The sequence below is a fragment of the Malaclemys terrapin genome, chromosome 14 (assembly GCF_027887155.1).
Source record: "Malaclemys terrapin pileata isolate rMalTer1 chromosome 14, rMalTer1.hap1, whole genome shotgun sequence".
In the NCBI taxonomy this organism is placed as follows: Eukaryota; Metazoa; Chordata; order Testudines; family Emydidae; genus Malaclemys; species Malaclemys terrapin.
Genome location: NC_071518.1, coordinates 4,052,735 through 4,071,007, shown reverse-complemented (window position 1 = coordinate 4,071,007; position 18,273 = coordinate 4,052,735). Strand labels below are relative to the sequence as shown.

At 47.4% G+C, this 18,273-nt stretch overlaps 1 protein-coding gene across 5 annotated transcripts in view; it reads left to right on the top strand.

Moving 5' to 3' along the window:
- ACSF3 (acyl-CoA synthetase family member 3) overlaps positions 1-18,273 on the top strand; it is a 113,159-nt gene that overhangs the window by 43,957 nt on the left and 50,929 nt on the right. For all 5 annotated transcript variants that reach the window (XM_054049332.1, XM_054049330.1, XM_054049333.1 and 2 more), the window contains one exon: positions 17,266-17,392. In XM_054049332.1, the coding sequence (XP_053905307.1) occupies positions 17,266-17,392 (127 nt within the window). The remainder of the gene's footprint in view (positions 1-17,265; positions 17,393-18,273) is intronic.

Genomic DNA, 18,273 nt, shown 5'->3' with positions numbered 1-18,273 from the left:
GTGAAACATATATTGAGGAGATATATATACACACATACAGAGAGCATGAACAGGTGGGAGTTGTCTTACCAACTCTGAGAGGCCAATTAATTAAGAGAAAAAAACTTTTGAAATGATAATCAAGATAGCCCAGTACAGACAGTTTGATAAGAAGTGTGAGAATACTTACAAGGGGAGATAGATTCAATGTTTGTAATGGCTCAGCCATTCCCAGTCCTTATTCAATCCTGAGTTGATTGTATCTAGTTTGCATATCAATTCCAGCTCAGCAGTCTCTCGTTGGAGTCTGTTTTTGAAGTTTTTCTGTTGTAAGATAGCCACCCGCAGGTCTGTCACTGAATGACCAGACAGGCTAAAGTGTTCTCCCACTGGTTTTTGAGTATTATGATTCCTGATGTCAGATTTGTGTCCATTAATTCTTTTGCGTAGAGACTGTCCGGTTTGGCCAATGTACATGGCAGAGGGGCATTGCTGGCACATGATGGCATATATCACATTGGTAGATGTGCAGGTGAACGAGCCCCTGATGGTATGGCTGATGTGATTAGGTCCTATGATGATGTCACTTGAATAGATATGTGGACAGAGTTGGCATCGGGCTTTGTTACAAGGATAGGTTCCTGGGTTAGTGTTTTTGTTCAGTGATGTGTGGTTGCTGGTGAGTATTTGCTTTAGGTTGGGGGGTTGTCTATAAGCGAGGCCAGGTCTATCTCCCAAGATCTGTGAGAGTAAAGGATCATCTTTCAGGATAGGTTGTAGATCTCTGATGATGCGCTGGAGAGGTTTTAGTTGGGGGCTGAAAGTGACAGCTAGTGGTATTCTGTTATTTTCTTTGTTGGGCCTGTCTTGTAGGAGGTGACTTCTGGGTACTCGTCTGGCTCTGTCAATCTGTTTTTTCACTTCAGCAGGTGGGTATTGTAGTTTTAAGAATGCTTGATAGAGATCTTGTAGGTGCTTGTCTCTATCTGAGGGATTGGAGCAAATGCGGTTATATCTTAGAGCTTGGCTGTAGACAATGGATCGTGAGTAATGGTCTCAAGTTGCAGTGGGGGAGGTTTAGGTTGGATATTAGGAAAAACTTTTTCACTAGGAGGGTGGTGAAGCACTGGAATGGGTTACATAGGGAGGTGGTGGAATCCCCTTCCTTAGAGGTTTTTAAGGTCAGGCTTGACAAAGCCCTGGCTGGGATGATTTAGTTGGGATTAGGTTCTGCTTTGAGCAGGGGGTTGGACCTCCTGAGGTCCCTTCCAACCCTGATATTCTATGATTCTATGACTCAGATGCCAAGACTCCTGGGTTCCAACCCTGGTTCCGCCACTTCGGCAAGTCACTTCTCTTCTTTGTGCCTTGGTTCCCCCCTTTTGTGAAATGGGGATAAAAATATTTACTTCCCTCCCTCACTGGAGGGTTAAGAGCCATAATTAACATGTGCTGAGGACTTTGAGATCCATGTACTTAAGCCAGGGATGGGCAAACTACGGCCCGTGGGCCGGATCCGGCCCCTCACGGCTTTGGATCCGGCCCGCGGGATTGCCCCCAGTGGTGCCGTGGGCTCCGCGCCGCTCTCAGAAGCGTCCGGCACCTTGACGTCCCTGCGGACCCAGGGCAGGGGGGCAGAGGGCTCCGTGCATTGCCCATGCCTTCAGGCACCGTGCCCCGCCGCTCCCATTGGCCGGAAACGGGGAACCGCAGCCAGTGGGAGTTTCGGGGGAGGTACCTGAAGGCGCAGCAAGGGCAGAGCACACAGAGCCCTTTGCCCCCCCTCCTTCAGGGGCTGCAGAGCTTCCTGGAGCGGCACGGGGCCGGGGACAGGGCAGGCAGGGAGCCTGCCCTGGCCCCGGTGCGCACCGCTGCCACCCCAGTGCCGCCTTAGATAAGTGGCACTGGACCGAAGCCTCAACCCCACCTGCACCCTGCCCCCCAACTCCCTGCCCTAAGCCCCCTGCCACAACCCGCACCCCTCCGGCACCCCAACCTCCATGCCCTGAGTCCCCTCATGCACCCCAGACCCCTCCTCCGCCCCAATCCTCTTCCTGCACACCGCACCCCCTCCCACACCCCAATTCCCTGCCCTGCATACAATTTCCTCACCCAGATGTGGCCTTCAGCCCAAAAAGTTTGCCCACCCCTGACTTAAGCCAAAAAGAAAAGGAAGTCAGGCAAGGGCAAAGTAATGAAAAAAGGCAGATAGTTAAGAGTTAAAGAACAATAAACATGGCAGTCAAGTATAGGTTAAAGAACGAAGCCCACACAACATAGGAAAGGAGGTTGCTTCCCATCCTTCTCCATTTATTTATGTATTTGATTTTGATTGATAAATCCATCCGTAAGCTCCCATCCTAGCTCTGGGCACTGCTAGATGTTTTGATGTTGATAATGTGAAAAATGACCAAATGTCATATCATGGCCTGCTCATCCCCCACTAGGAAATAACCCTTAAAGCATAACAATGTAATAAAGCACGTTCTCTGCTTCAACTCAGGGCAAGGACCTCTCCTATATAAAAAGCACAGTGCTCTTCGGTGGTACTATACAAATAATAATGCTGCCGCTGTAGAAATGTAACTCCTGGCCATTGTAGGGACGTCAGGCTGTGCTGAAAGACGTGTCCCTTATGTACATTGTACACTACATTGGAGAGCATGCAGAGGGTTAAGGATGAATTTGGTGGTGTCAGCAGGGCTGGAAGTGACTAACTGTGGGGTGTGCTAATAAGAAGCTGTGATGGTTAGGCCCACAATGATCCTCTGACCCTGTTCCCCATGAGAAGGTGATCCTTCTGATTGGGGGTAGGCAGACTATCGAGGCTGTCCACGAGGCAGTCACACTTCAGCTGTGCCATATGAATAATCAGAACCATTCCATCCCCTGTTTTCCGCAAGCAGCAAAAAGAGGCTGCATGTACCAAGTAAATTTTTTGCTACAGATTCTTTTCTTAGCTGTACAAAGTGTTACAAAGTGCCTTGTCCTGCTTGTGTTTGGCCATCCCAGCCTCAGGAAGCAAGACGACAGAGTTTCTTTGAGCCATTTGTTCCCAATGCCATGCATAGCCAGCCTCATCTTGTTAAATGCAAGGGAGGTTGTGTTGCTTTCTGTTAAATATTCACCCTTCAGACACCTTTGTGCTTCTGGCTGAAGGGAAGGATGCAAACAGAACTCAGAGACGTCTCTCAAAGATGAAATACTATCTCGTCCACCACAGATGGTATAGGGATGGGTATGGGCTGTGTGGTAGTGTTGGATGGTGAGGGAACATTGCCACTTTGCAGTCTGGTAACTGTGTAATATTGCAGCGAGGGGACTGATGTAATTTGCAGAGTTGGTTTCTGGCATGCCCTGAAGATCAATAATCTACTTAGCTGAAATTTTACTGCATCTCTTTGTTCCTTCTTTTTTTTCCCTTTCCCTTCATTAGAGTGTTGGATTCCATTCGTACATATGGCTCCATCAGTAGGATTTCTTTTTAACCCCAGTGATTATCTCTAGTCCTCTCTGCTCTGAGCAGGAAGAGTCTGAGAAGAGCAGTTCTGGGTTGGGTTTGTTGCTGGTTGACTCTTCGTATCACTTCCTGCCAATGCCGGCTGTTTATCGATGCACGCCACCTAGCTTTCCCTCTCAGAATCAACTCCATGGCTCTTGGTTTCTTCGTCACTGTTGGCCCCGGGCTGTTCACACAGTGCTCCCAGAATGTTGCTGGAGAGCCAAGGCCCCGCATTACATCTCTTTCCTGGGCATGGTGGTGAAGAGTTAAGTGGTACCTCGTATGGCAAAGGCCAAAAGAACAGGTTTTGCTTTGATAGTTTTCATTTCTCCCCATAGTAAATTCTCAGCAAATGTGGCTTAGCTCATTAACCTGGCAACCCCAGTGAACGAGTCACCGAAACCCCTCTGAAGTGCTGGGGTGTGATGGGATTGCAAAGTTAAGAGATTTCCTGCAGGCGTACTCTGAGAGGAACCTAGGTGCTTCAAGCAGTGCTGGTTGAGTAGGTGGCGCTTGCCCTCTGAGGCAGTCCTGAACAGGTGCTGGGGGTGCAGTGTGAAACAAGCAAAGAAGGTCCTGACTCCTTTTAGTATTTAAGCACCCTGAGGCACTTCTGTGAATAGGTGTATAAACCCAGGGGTCATGGCTAAGTCTGTCTCCCTGAATGTCTTCTGCACTTCTGATTTGACATTGTATTCTTCGCTTCCTCTCCTAAGCAGTTGTGTAGCATTGCTAAATGTTGTTAAACCGCTGCTACATTCCATCTGAGAAGTGGCTTCATTTCAGTGTTGGTAAAGCGATCCCTAGACATCCCTCACTAGGAGCTGCGAGGGTTCGTGTTTCTTTGAGATCTTCGGAGGAGAGTTGTAGGGCTTAGAGGTGCAGAATTGCCAGTGCTGATTATTAGAATGGATCGGTTTCTGGTCTTTTGTGACAGCAACCTGTTGCTGCTATAGACGAGCTAGGCCATCACCGCCATCGTGGCCATGGCCAGTTGTACAAGAAGCAGTCACTGAATGATTATCTGCCCAAGGCAGCTGCCCGTTATGCCTGTGGGGTTGAGCCAGGCCTGGGTTAGACGTATGTGCAGTGCTAATTCAGTGCTGAGCGTAACCAGAGAGGTGAAGAGGAAGAGGACGACTATCCTGGCCTTCTAACCCCCCACTAACGCTTCCTCTTTAGACTTGGGTGCTTCCTTCCTACTTTTCTTTGGTCCTGCACCTGTGACCTTTGCTCACATGAGGGCTTTGGCTTCCCCTGTGGCGTGGGCACTGCATGCAGGAAAGGGTTACTTTTCCCCACCATGGAGTATTTCAGTTTGTTTTGTTCCGTGCAATGCATATTTCATATGCTGTAGCTTCCCAGCTGGCACAAGCCTCTAAACTCTGTAAGCGTAACGGGTATTGTCTCTCTCTCTTTTTATTTATTTATTTGGGGGCGGGGGGGCGAGGGGAGGGTTTTTTTTTTCTTCCAAATTGCTCACTTACATGAGAGCCAACCCCCAGTCCCTGACAACAGGGGTCTATCAATAGCTAAATGGCTTCCCAGCTGTATATAATGTTACACTCTAACCAGGGCTTTTATGGCAAGTAATTTTCTTATGATGAGGCTGCAAAGAGAGCTACGCGGGACGTATGGGTCGCGAGGCGCTGGCAGCCGGAGGACGCTGCAGCAGTGGGGCTTTGCTTCTCCCTTTTTTCAAGACTGTAATTATCTCGTTGCTTATCCATATGCAAGCTGTCGTTCTGGATGGGACCCGGGCTGCTCTGGTCATTCCTCCCCACACAGCCGCCAGCGTCTCCTGGCCCCTCCCCCTGGCCCCCCGTCAGGTCTCTGCCATCTGTTAGGAGCATGCTGACTGCTGTCTACACCTACGTATAGGCACAGAAGAGGAGCTGCAGGGTTGTGGGTCGTCGCCAGACACCAGATAACACATCCCACCATCAGGGGCTGCCTCCTCTGCCTTCACTATGTCAGTGTGTACAAGAGGTGTGTCTCTTGTTCGGATTGATCTAAAATCTTCACAGAGTCAGGGGCGGAGCTGCTTGGTTACCAGGGTATCTGACACCCCCTATGAAGAGCTCACCTGTGACGAGTACAGGCTTCCTTGCAGGGATGCCTTTCAAGGACCCAATCCTGCAAGATACTGAGGGCCTGAGCGCCCTTAATGCCAGTCAAGGTGATGGTGCTCACCACCTTGCAGGACTGAGCCCCAGATGAGAGCATGGTCAGAAAAGTATCTTTGCGTGATTGGTTCCATCTGTCTCTCCAGGTGTTTACATGGCCCCTGGGAGCGTAATGTCTGGCTCTGCTCTCTTTGTATGGTCAGTCGCATCTCTTGTCTTTTCTGACAACAATAAGTTCTTGCTCCTTCTCTCTCCAGCTAGCCCTGCAGAACCAACCCAGGTCTGGGAGAGGGAGCTGGGGTCGCTAAATTACCTTCTGAATGCAGATTCCAGATTCCTGGTGTTGAGGTGTGTAACGGAAGGGTCTCGGGGAGAGTGTACTGCACTGACCACTAAAAACAACATTTTTACACTTCTAAACTGCACAGCTTTGATCAGGAATCATTGAGCGGCAATCACACCTGGAGCCCCGCAGTGCCATTTGTCCGGTCACTGTACAAAGGGTAACAGTGCTCTAAAAGGCCACCTGTCCTCTGCAGCATGCCCAGGATGTTTTGGGCTGCGCGCATTCGAGAGGGAAGACAAGCCCTCTGAGATTGCTGATTTCTTTAAGGGGCCTCAGTTTACAAAGCCGTAAACCATATTTCTAAATGAATGTTAAAAATAAAATTGGCTGTTTATACTTTAAGACAGAGGGGAGTTGCCATCCCATCTGGGGAGCAGATATTGTCAGGCCGTATATTTTACTATCCTGAAAGCTGGCCAGTTTGTTCTCCTTTCTAGCTGCCCTGGGACACATTTTCGACATATGTGCAGTGCTTTTCTTTTATTAAACATTGCACTTACTGCGAATGAGGGAAATGTATTTTTCCTTCTCTCGGGAGTTCCGTGTTACGGATAGAAGGGGAGGCCAAACTTTTCCATATGGGGATGCGTTATAGTTTTGGAGGGGACAGCCATTTTCTGTATGTTTTAGCAGAGGGCACCAGTCTGTTCCTGGAAGCATGTGGGTGAAAGGGGGGAGCAGTCTTCTCCTGCTGTGTAGATGGACACGTCATGCTGCAGGTTGAAAGCAGAAGCCTCTTCCTCTGAGGGAGTGATTTTGTGAGTGGGTGGAAAGAAGAGAAGCCTCTTTCTGGGGAAGGTGGTCATGTGATGATGGCAGCTTGCAGGGCTCGTTTAGAATGAAAAGGAGACTATACATGATCTCCATGAGAGGAGATCCTGCATTCGTCTGCTCAGCTGCAACTGGGTAGAGTTGCAAAGCTCCCAGTAGCAGCTCTATTAAGATGCAGTAGTTTTGGACGCTTGCAAGCACCTGTGTGGCTAGTGCTCTTTGAGGTAATGTTTTGTAACTGAAATACCTTCCCAGCCTGACACTTGCATGATATTTCTGATTACGAAAGCCAGTGGGAGCTGCAAACCCATCACTGTTGGAAAATCTTTAGGCATTTTTAAAGAATATTGTTTGCTGGGCGTCGTTTGTGATGTGTTGCATGTGGCTGTTGCATTAGGCCAGACGTCCCCTCTGCTATTGGGGTGCAACAGACAGCCTGGGAGTCAGCTAGAGAGGGAGCTAGTCCCCGGCTCACTGGTTGGTGGAGCAAGAGAACGAAGTGTGGTTATGGGACGGGAGTTGGAAGTCTGGAAAGAGGGAGGAAATGTGTAAGAAACTCCACTTACTTAGTTGTCCTTTATTCTGTTAAGGAGGATTGACCTGTAGAACATGGGCCATGGCTCAGATTATTCACTGTATCCCTGAAATTCCCCTGCTAGCACAATCCGCATTGTGCAGCGTGAGGAAATCCCAGAGCGCATTGGTCCTTGCTCTGGTGTTATGAGGCCACGGAGCTTTTAATGCATCTCTCCAATGATTCCCAGCCATTTTTCAGACCCTGCAGGGTCCCCTTGTGCTACAACATAAACATTATGTGTCTGAGAGAGAACTTGTTTTTCATCGTTGCTGGTGACTGGTCTCTAGACACAGACTTTAAGAACAGGATTTTCAGTGTAGATACAGAATTTCTTGCACAACTTCTATACTTGGCATTTTGCAATGATATTGATGGCCAGTGTGACACCAGCTTTTATTTGAGACTTCAGGTGGAACTCTATGGTGCGGCAGAGCGTACATGCCAGACCCAAGAGAGCCCTGTAACCCCTCTGCACCCCCTTTCCAGTTGGCAGGAAGAGGTTCTTAGGTCACAGATTGATCCTTGCCTGGAGTTAGGGGGTAACGCTCCAGGCCACTGAGGGTTTAATGCAGCTCTCAAACAATTCTCATCCCTTGTGATCTGAGACCCATTCAGAAAAATCAGACTGCGGATTTGTTTGTTTGAAGTTTCTCTCATCAGTGTTGTGAGTGAATTTAGTGTGAGTGAAAGGGAGGGGCTGCTAGCACTGGCTTGAGCCAGGCATGTTGTGGGTAGGCAGACAGTCAGTGCAAGAGGAAGTAACTTGAAGTGCCTGCATTTAACTTACTGTGAGCAAGGCAGGAGAAGGTGAGTCCTTGGGACGGATTTGAGCGAGGACCAGGTGGTGACTTGGTGAATTGGGATCAGGAGGGCATTCTGATTGGTAGACAAGGAAAAAATCCTCAAGAATGGGGAAGGGAGCTGAGCGGGCATTGAGGCTGGGGTCACTGGCAGAATGGGGTTGGGAAGTGGGTGGAACATGACCTGAGCTGTGTATTCTTGAAGGTGGGCTGGAATGAGACTTGTCAAGCTCACTCATGCTTGTGACATAGCTCAGATTGTAAAGGTCGGTTTACACGTTGACCTGCGGGGCCACCACCTGCAGCATATCCTTTCTGTCCACCTCAACTTCTCAGTAAGGCTTCGGAAAAGCAAACAGTGGCAGGATGTTAATTGATTCTCTGCCTGGTTCTCAGAGAGACTGGCTGCCTGCCCCCAGTGCGGAATCAAAACAGGCATTGCAAGTGCACCTCAGAAATCTCTCTCTAATGAACGGCGCACGGGAAGTGGGAAGATGTGATGACATCTCGCCTCATTTATTATTTTCTGAAGACTGCGAACAAGAAAGACGGCACGATGGAGCGTGGAGCTGTTGGCATTTCTGGAATAACGTTTCACTTCTCATTTATGGTGTTAATGTAGATCAAGAAGTTTTTTGTCCATAACATAATTGCAAAGATGATTGACCTTTCTCAGTCTTGGTTGTGTGGTCTTGCAAGATCATCTGGCGTGAATCAATACAGTGACTTTTAAAGATCAGCATCACTGGAAAACGTTTTGTGTTTCAAACATAGTGCAATTGCTGTAAGTGCAGGGTTTGTTTTTAAGTGAAAACGCTGCGAGTCAGTCTTGCTTTTGCCCCTTTTCTTTTAAATTTATAACCTTCCAAAATGAAAAGTAAATTGATTGTGTTATTCCCAGTCCTTTATGAAGAGTTAACATGGCAAAAACAGATGTGTAGATTAGTCTGGGTTTTGGGGGGGTTTGCCCTATGTTCTCTCCCTACGAGCAGAAATCTGCCTTTCTCCAGCAAGAAGAAAATTGTACTGTGTCTAAATTGCCTCCTGCTTGCCTTCTGCAGGATGCTGCAGGACTCAGTGCTCACAGAAAAGATAATGATTGCACAAAAACATGGAACTTAATGGGGAATGTTTAATTATGAATGTATCTGTGTGAAACCTGATTGCCTAGAAGACTGGTAATATGCTAGTGAACCTTTTACCACTAGGACATCAGCTGAAATCTGGCCCAGGTAGATAGGGATTAAAAGGTGCTATCTGATAGCTGGTTTCTGCAAATGAGTTAATGGTCTCAGACCACTTTGTAGAGGGCAGGAGCCTGCATCCCAAAACCACAGCCACAGCTGGCATCCTTGGCGAGAGGCTGGTGATGGAATGAGCCATGCACTCCGTCCTCCCTTTCTACAGATGGCACTTTCAGGCAGAGCTCACCGGTCCAGCCTGCCCCTTTCACAGGGGGAGGTTGGCTTTCCACTCCTTCGGCCCTCTAGTAGATGCTGGGAATGAAGACCCATCAAGCTGGCTATCTGTGCGAAGGGAAATGGGAGGCTAGTACCTCCTTGGTCTGGGCTTACGTTGGGCTGTCTGTATAGCTAGGCCTGGGAGGGGTTATTAGCTGGTGGCTAGGGGTTACAGTAAGGGATTCATGTATTAGTAGCACGCTGGTCTGCAGTCACTCTTGACTTTGGGAATCTTCAGATTAGTTAATGCCCTTTCGAGGAGTTGGAGAATGTCTCCAGAGGGGCCGAATGCACGGAAGCTCTTCGGAAAGGATTGAGGTGTGGAGCAACGTGGTAAACGAGGCTTTGCATAGACTCTGCCTGCTCTCCTGCCCAGCTCGAGAGCTTGGTGGTGCATGTGGCAAGAGGAGGTGGGTGACAGGGAGAAAGTCATTGAAATAAAATGTTGAGCTCTAAAACTAGGCCTTGTGGGCAAACATTGCTCTGCAGGTGTAGAAATTGAGCTGAGCGTGCAGAGCGGCCACTGAACTAGAAGCAGCCATTGGCTAGTGAGCTCCCAGTACTGAAGACTTCTTATAGCTCCTCTGGGTGGTATTATGGGCCAAATGCAGCTCTTTTCTGCAGTGGCATATGGTTAATTAGTTTTCTGTGTGATACAGTGCATAGAGACAGCTCTGTGGCCAGTATTGTACAGCCATACCATGTACAGTAGGTACAAAGGGTCTGAGCTACATTTTTTGCTCTGTTACAAATAGTTTTTTTTCCCCGTGGTCTAATGTTTTAAAAAAAGAATAAGTTGTGAGAGTGTTAGTAAAAGAACTATAGCACGTGTCCTAATTTTTGTCTCTCTATTAGACACTTTAAAAAAGGCAGGATTGCTTAATTATTACTTGGTTCAAAATAACTTACTTACAAATGTAATGTGAGGAAACACCCCAAGCCTGGTTAGCCAGCACAGTACAATACTGATTGTGGAAGTGAGACTATGTTGTGAAGAATCATTTTTTTCAAATTTTAAATTATCTTGCTGCTTTTTTTCATGTTGTGTCAGTGATTGTGGAGGGCACAGCTGGTGCATTTATGACATATGTCCCACTAGAAAACATCGGCATTATCACTGTCTTCAGTTACTGTGTGCTGAGATGATGTTGCCTTCTGTGCACAATGCCTGAGTTTGAATCTCTGCAGGTCCTAATTAGCATAGGCAGATTCTCCTGTAACTCAGGTTTCTCTTCAAGGTCACTATTTGGTAGCACTCTGTGTTGCGTGACTCTCATCACACTGTAATTATAGAGGAACTCTTCTATAATTACTTCTTATCTAGTGAAAGACTCAATTTCCAGTGAAAGAAAAGGAAAGTCCAGAACTGATTCAGGGCAGTGCACTGTAGAGATGGTAATGCTGGTTACAGTGATTTTTTTTCTGTGGATGGGGAATTCTCTTGCCTATGTAAGATGTTCCCACTGTGCTCTGTTATTAATGAGAAGCATCAGCTTGAATACTGACCCGTCCTGCCTTCACTAAAATCCATGTCCATGAGTGAAACATGTTTATATTGTGTTTGAGGCCTGAATATTTTGAGATCAGTGAGCTAGGCCAGGAAACAAGGAAGAGTAGGATGTTGACCATCTCACTTACAAAAGACTGTAATGCTACAAGGAATTTTCGAGGGACCTGCAGCTACAGCCCAGACCACACTTACCCAGAGCTCGTCTCACAAACATACACAACAACTGACGTGCGACTGAATCCGGGAAGTGCTGAGCCGGAGGTGCAGGGTGATGGATGAGGAAACCAAGGGGTTGGTGCTGAGAGGTAGAGTCCGGGGCGAGGGGCGGTATGTATGGAGGGACATGGAGAGGAGGATAGGAAACCAGGGTGACGAAGTGGGAGGAGGAGATGGGGGTGCACACGGAGTTGTGCTCAGTGGTTTTGGTTTGAGGGCTGCAGCAGAGGCAGGAGGAGGGGCTGCACTGTAGAGTGTGAAGGCACTGGGCACATAGAGAAGAAGTGGGTGGTGTGGAAAAGAGGCAAGGGAGAAAGGACAGGAGACTAGGGGGCACCAAGAAGGACAGGGAAGGCAGATTCTTTATCCATGTGAAATGCCTAAAATGTTCTAGAGGTGAAGTGCTTCAAGCTTTGGAAGTAGAAAAAAGCTTTCTTCTCACCCCTCCCATCCCCCTCCACTGCTCACCCCTTCTCCTGTCCCCCCACCCAGGTGTAACACACCCATACCTACTGTCTACGGACATCATAAAGGCTTCCGGAGGGGATTGCTGCTGACACAGGCCTCACAAGATGTCTTGGAGCTGGCCTTTCCCCGTGAGAAGATTTTACGAGGCCTATCAAACAAGATCGCCCCACCTGCAGCCTATGGACTGTGGGCCGTATGCATCCGGCGCTTGATTGGAAAAGGGTGCCTTTAGACCCTTGGTGAGGGGTGGCTGGCGGGCATTAGCGGGACTCCACTGAAACACACGTTCAACTTTCGTGCTTTGTGTGAAAAGTTTGTGCAATGCCCCTTTGCTCCATAGTGCAAGGCTACCTCTGATGAAAGGTCTAACTCCATTAACGTCCATTATAAACTCCTCTCCGGTGGTTCCCTACAGAGAGGGGCAGCGTGCATCAGGAAACAAATGGCCACTTTGAGCAAATCAAAGGGCTACTTGCCAAGTGGGAACTCCCACTTATTTACAAGCCACTGTTGCTTCCGGCTAATGAAGAGGTAAAATGGAAGCATTGAAAATACGCATTTTATAATCACCCGGATTTATTCCTTCAGAGGATGTATTACAACCTTTTATTTTCATGTGTGGAAAGTGTAATCTTATCTAGTGCGTCGGCAGGTCCAGTTCAATTTGCTGAATCCGGTTTACAGTGGAAATCTATCAAACGCCAGCCTTCTAGGGCACGCTGTCTGAATGTTAAAGTTGCTAGAATACAAAGCAGTTGAAACGTGCATTAAAATATGGCACTTGGAGAATAGGATATCTATGCAATTAGCAATCTGATGCTTTCAGCAGCTGCGTGTAACTTAGATCCAGTGTATCAACAAAGGATACCTTTGAGATTTAACAGAGTGAGGAGCTAGCTAGCTAGCTGTATTGTGCTGCCGAGAAAGCCCAGAATTTGAAACATGTAGCAGTGTGTTCGGCTTGGTGTGTGCCTATGATTTGGGCCTGTGTCGAAGGTGAGCAGTTGTAACTGATAAGTGCCTTGAACCCTGAATTTTAATTTATGCTGTTTTCCAGCAACAGAACTGCTGGCACTCAAGTGGTTTGCATCCTCTTTGGACACTGGGGAGCAGTGCCAGTGACATTCTGAGTTCAGCAAGCAAAATCCTATTAAGATAACGTCACGGCCTTTCTGTTTTACTGTTTGCAAGCCAGCCATAACATCATTAAATTACACAACAGGGAGGTGCCTGCTGCCAAGGAGCTCTGCTCTAGATAAGATGTGGGTTGAGCCTCTGCCAAAATTTGAGTTGATATGACAAGAAATTTGGAGCCTGTTCAAGGTTTGATTCATGCAAAGAGGAGCAGCGTGCAGGTAAATACTACGCTGGACTGTTCACCCATGCAGCTAAAGATATATGCCCTCCCTTCCTTTTGGGACGTGGCAGGTGTTCTGCAAAGACCTTTTATAAGGACAGGTAAAAATGCCCAGGCACATTCCTGCACTGCAATGCAGCACAGCTTATTCTTTGTAGAGTGCTGGACGGGTTGTGTCTAAAGAGGTTGATGGTGCCTGATTTACATCAGTCTTTGTTTCAACATCTAAGAAAAGAAAACATCAAATCAAGTAGGAGCAGCAGAAGAACCAAATGCAGCTACTAGTGAGTTCAAAAGTCATTTTCAGTGACTCCTGTATCCATCTTTCTGGAACTGAGGGGTAACCTTTCAGCTGAAGGACTTGACTTCGGGGGCTCAGACCATTAATTAAATGCATGTATGTGGGGAATAATATATATTCTGCCTTTTAGATTTTTAGCTGAGTTGTAGCTTTGAGTGCTTAGATCCAGTGGAAACTCAGACTGGTTTTATTGGAGCATGTGTATTGAGAAATGTTTATTTTTAAAGCCAAAGTGGCGCTTCTTTGGCATCATTCGTAGGAAGCTGTGTTATCCAGTGGTTAGAGCCTGGGACTCTACTCTGGGCTGAGTCACCGAATCACTTTGAATAACTTGCTTTGTTGTCTGATGCCACAGCTATACCAGCAGGAAAATGGAGTGAAGAGAGACTTCCTTGTAAAACTGCACATGGCATCTAAGCTGGGCTTTCCTAGGGAAATGAGTTACCAAACATGGTTAAGAAAAGATCTTTCCGGCATTTTGCAGTAGAGAACCTTTGTTACCATTTGACAGTATTGTGGAGATGCTAAGCCTGACGCGCTACGTGTTTCATTTCTTTGGACACAATGCCCAGAAAGCCCCAACACTGTTGGAGCCGCAGCCATGGATTCACCATAAGGCAGGGCCCTGGGTGTATCAGAGCAGCCCCACCGGCGAGAACTGACTTCAGTATCTTGTCTGTGTTGCAAGAGCTACAGTAACTAAGTGATTTGAAAAACTTCCTTTATGGATATTCATGTTGAGGGTCCTCAGGAGTAGACTGTATATGAGCAGAACCCACAACAACCTCTGTCACTGCACTTTTTGTCTCTTATGCATCTGCATCCTCACAGTTATAAAGCTATATACATTTTAGGGACAGATGAGTTACCATTCTAGCTCAGACTAGTCCAATCTTGTCTGGTGAACTTCCTGTGATTCTTCAGATTCATGGGATCATCATGTTCCATTCGTTGCTGATGCAGGTTTGCAGAACGCTGAGGTGTCTCTGTAGCCTGGCATTCGACAGAAGCTGAAAGGACACCTGCCACACTCTAGAATATATCGGGTTTCATTGTCTCATGTCCCTTTTCAAAAAAATGAAAGGTGTTGCCCTGACAGCTCTGCAAAGTGAAGCCTTCTAATTATCCACACAGCAGGCAGCAGTGCAAGCTTCCCCCATGCTACCTTCCCTCATCCAATAATGTGTTTCAGACCTAGCCTGGTGGGACCCCAATGGAGTGTGGCGGAGTAGTTTCCATTCCTGGCCTCTCTAAAAAAAAATTGGATACAGAGCACTGCCAGAGGTGATAGAGGTGCTCGTGCTGTGGACACTAAAATCAAACCCATCAGCTCATTCACCGAGCAGCTGTCAGATGGTAATGCCTTTTTGTCTCTGGTAATCCAGGCTAAGGTTGAGTAAGTGACCTAGAGACTGAAGACCCCTGGCCGGTTACCAGAAAAGCGTAGGTTTTGGTCTTGCTTTATTTTCTCCCAGCGCACAGGTCTGTCAGCAGCTCTGACCCGACGTATTAAACTGTGTATTCTGCAGTATATTTCTCTGGATCTGGCGTTACCTTAATTATACCAGGGTTACCGTCTTTTGGAGGACATGGCCAAGCATCCCGTGATAGGTCGAAAGAGAAGCTTCTGCTGCCTTCCCCAGGAGGGCAGGAGTTCACTTTTTTCCCATGCCAGGTGACAGGTTGCTGGAAGTGCCAAGTGGCACAGCTGGCATCTGGTGTCCTCTGCAGCTGTCGTTTCAAAGGCTGAGCCGTCATCCAACCCACAAAATTATCCTGGCTAAGCTGGCCGCTGTCACTGCTAGACACACAGACTTGTCGGCAACAGCTCTCTAACGGCCAATTCAGGCTATTTTCTCTCGTCATCTTCATTTCACCCCATCAAAGGCTCCGTACGAGACAGGAACTGCCTTGCCAACTCAGGAAGGTCGGGTGTGAGTCTCTGCAGTGCACACCCATGGTGATCTTGGAGACATGGGAAAGGGTGGCTCGAGAGCAGTGCATGACACCTGCCCCGGCAGGAAATGTGACACAAGCCGCAAGAGCCTTTTCTTATTGCCAAGGAACCTCCCTGTCCCCCACCCCCACATTCATACTCAATAAACAGCCTTCTCTGCATACCTGGATCAGCTGTGCAGCACACTGATGGGGAGACGCTGTCATGCTCACTTTCGACGGGCTCCTCAAATGATGTCACAGAGACACCATTCACACTGCTGAATGCCCGGGCCGGGCATTTCAGATGCACCATTAGATAAAAGGAAATCTATGAACACAGGTCACAAGAAGTTAGAAGACACAACTGATGTCATGGTGTAGGAGACAGCCCGTGATGCTAGGTGAGAAGCACTACAGGAAAAATGCTTGTCAAGCCAAAGGAGCTTGCTCTCTGCTGGAGAATTGAGGACCAAGCTCAGCTGGCCCAGAGAGATACAGACAGTCTCCTACTACTGAAAGTGCAGTAAGCACTTTTCCTCCTTGGGGGATGGTTAAGGAGAACAAATCTATAATAGGTGTATATGAACCTCTCTTCCAGGAGAGAGGGTTACCTTTAGATTTGGCATTTTGATTTACAAAGTCTGAGAACTGTGAATAACTTTTACCACCTCCTGAAGTAACTCTTCATCCCTCCTGTATTTATGTTTCCATATAGCTCTGTATGTCAGAGCAGAACAGGGAATCCATCTTCCAGTCACGTCTCTGAACCTAGAAATCATCACAGTAGTGGAGCAGACAGTTAATCCATGTCAGACGCTGTTTGTTCGGGTTGGAGGATGGGAATGTGGGGCTAGTGGTGAGGAGTTAGGCTCGTAAATTCTTATCCCTTCTCAGACATTTGGCATCTGTGTGATGCAGTCACCTCAGCCGTATTGCTGGGTGAAAAGCAGGGACCTGAGCTTTCTGAGTAGCAAAAGTAAAACTCCTAAGAGGAATCACTTTTTTTAATTCAGTTTATAGCATAATTAACCCATGAAACTGGCTGCTGCAGTATATTATTGAGGCAAATAATTTAACAAGAATAAAAAATAAAAAAAAAAGGACCTTAACAGAATAATAATTGCTTTAAACTAGGTGGTCACAGTGGTCCCGTATGGCCCTTGAACCTATGAATCTAGGTATGGTAAAAAATGCAAAGGTCATCAGCCTTTCTGCATCAGAAAGTAAGGTCATCTCCATCAGGAAGTCATTTCCCTGCTGAGATGGTGTTTCACGATTGGCCAGATGCATTAAGGAGGTGTCTCCCTGGTTTTGGAAGAAGCTCCCATTGGCTGCTGTCAGGGTTCAGGTACCAAACTAGCTAGATGAGGGTTTTCAGTATGGCAATTCATGTAGGTATAAACATCAATCCTGTCTGAGCTAGGAGGTGCTTACATAAGCTTAGAACTTTGTCCTCTCTCTGCTTCTCAGGGCTTGGCTACACTCGGGACTTCACAGCGCTGCCGCGGAGTGGCAGTGTAGTCACACCGCCAGCGCTGCAAGAGAGCTCTCGCAGCGCTGTATGTATTCCACCTCTCCGAGGGGAGTAGCGCGCAGCGCTGCGGGCGAGCATGCAGCGCTGCAGGCTCTGATTACACTGGCGCTTTCCAGCGCTGCACTCGCTGCGCTCAGGGAGGTGTTTTTTCACACCCCTGAGTGCAGCAAGTTGCAGCGCTGTACAGCACCAGTGTAGCCAAAGCCTCAATTAAAGCAAGAGATACATCCTGGCTCACAATCAAAGGGAGTTCCAAAGGCACTCCCTGCCTCTCTGAGCCTTGTTGCTTAGGAAGCTGTAGCTTAGGGGTAGAAATCTGAGGTGGCTATCACTATTGACGTATGAAGATTGGTCACTGCTTTGTTCCCCATTTGCTCTAGGTGACCCCCGGCTTAGATGGCAAAGAAGGTGAGCTTTTCGTTAAGGGGCCTACAGTATTTCGAGAATACTGGAATAGACCTGAAGAAACAAAAGAAGCTTTCACACCGGATGGCTGGTTCAAAACAGGTACTGTGCTGGTCCCACTGGGGTGTGCATGAACAGCAGGAGGGGAGGGGAAGTCGGTTTGTTCCACAAGGGTCTTTCTGCTGGCTGCTTCGTGGAGCAGTGCCAACATCGGTGTCAGTAGGGGGCACCCTGCAGATCTTTCCTCCCTCTCCCATCTGACTGGAAGCAAGGCACAGCCACAGTGCCCAGCTATGGGGAGTGGGCATATCACTCCATTTTGAGGTGTGTGGCTGAGTCCTTGGTTTTCTGTGTGTGGGTGGGCTCTCCCTGGTCATGATAGTTTTCAAAGATAGAAGCTGGTCCAGATAGGTTCTTCAGTTTCATTGTTTCCGTACCAGTCAACACACCCCATCCCTAAGCAACAGAGTTTTAGTCTGTTTGCTTGCAGACCTGAGAAGCTGATAAATATGTATACATCGCTCGAACTGAAACAGGCCCCCCCACTGTAGTACCTGCACACCTGAAAAACAGTAATTACTTTGCACTGTTCATAGGGGACTGAGAGCCTACTTCCATTGAAAATGGCGGTAAAACTTCCATGGACTTCCAGGTCCTTCATAATTAGAACTTGCTTGGTTTACATAATCAGCAACGGCAAACCTGGCTGAGTATTTAAAACAATGGATTGTAGAATGAAGAGCAAAGAAGATGCAGAAAATGCTGCAATAAGGACTGCAGGACATGGTTCAGGAATTTTTCAGTGAAACTTTTTAAATGCTGGTTCATCAAAACTTCATGGGAAAGGGTCAGTGTCAACAAATTTCTTGACTCAAAAAAAAATTGAAATTGTGAAAACATTTTGGTTTGATGTTTTCAAAACAAATTCCAGTTTTCCAGTTCACAACAAATTTTTATTTGGAAATTTTAGCTAATTATAGAAA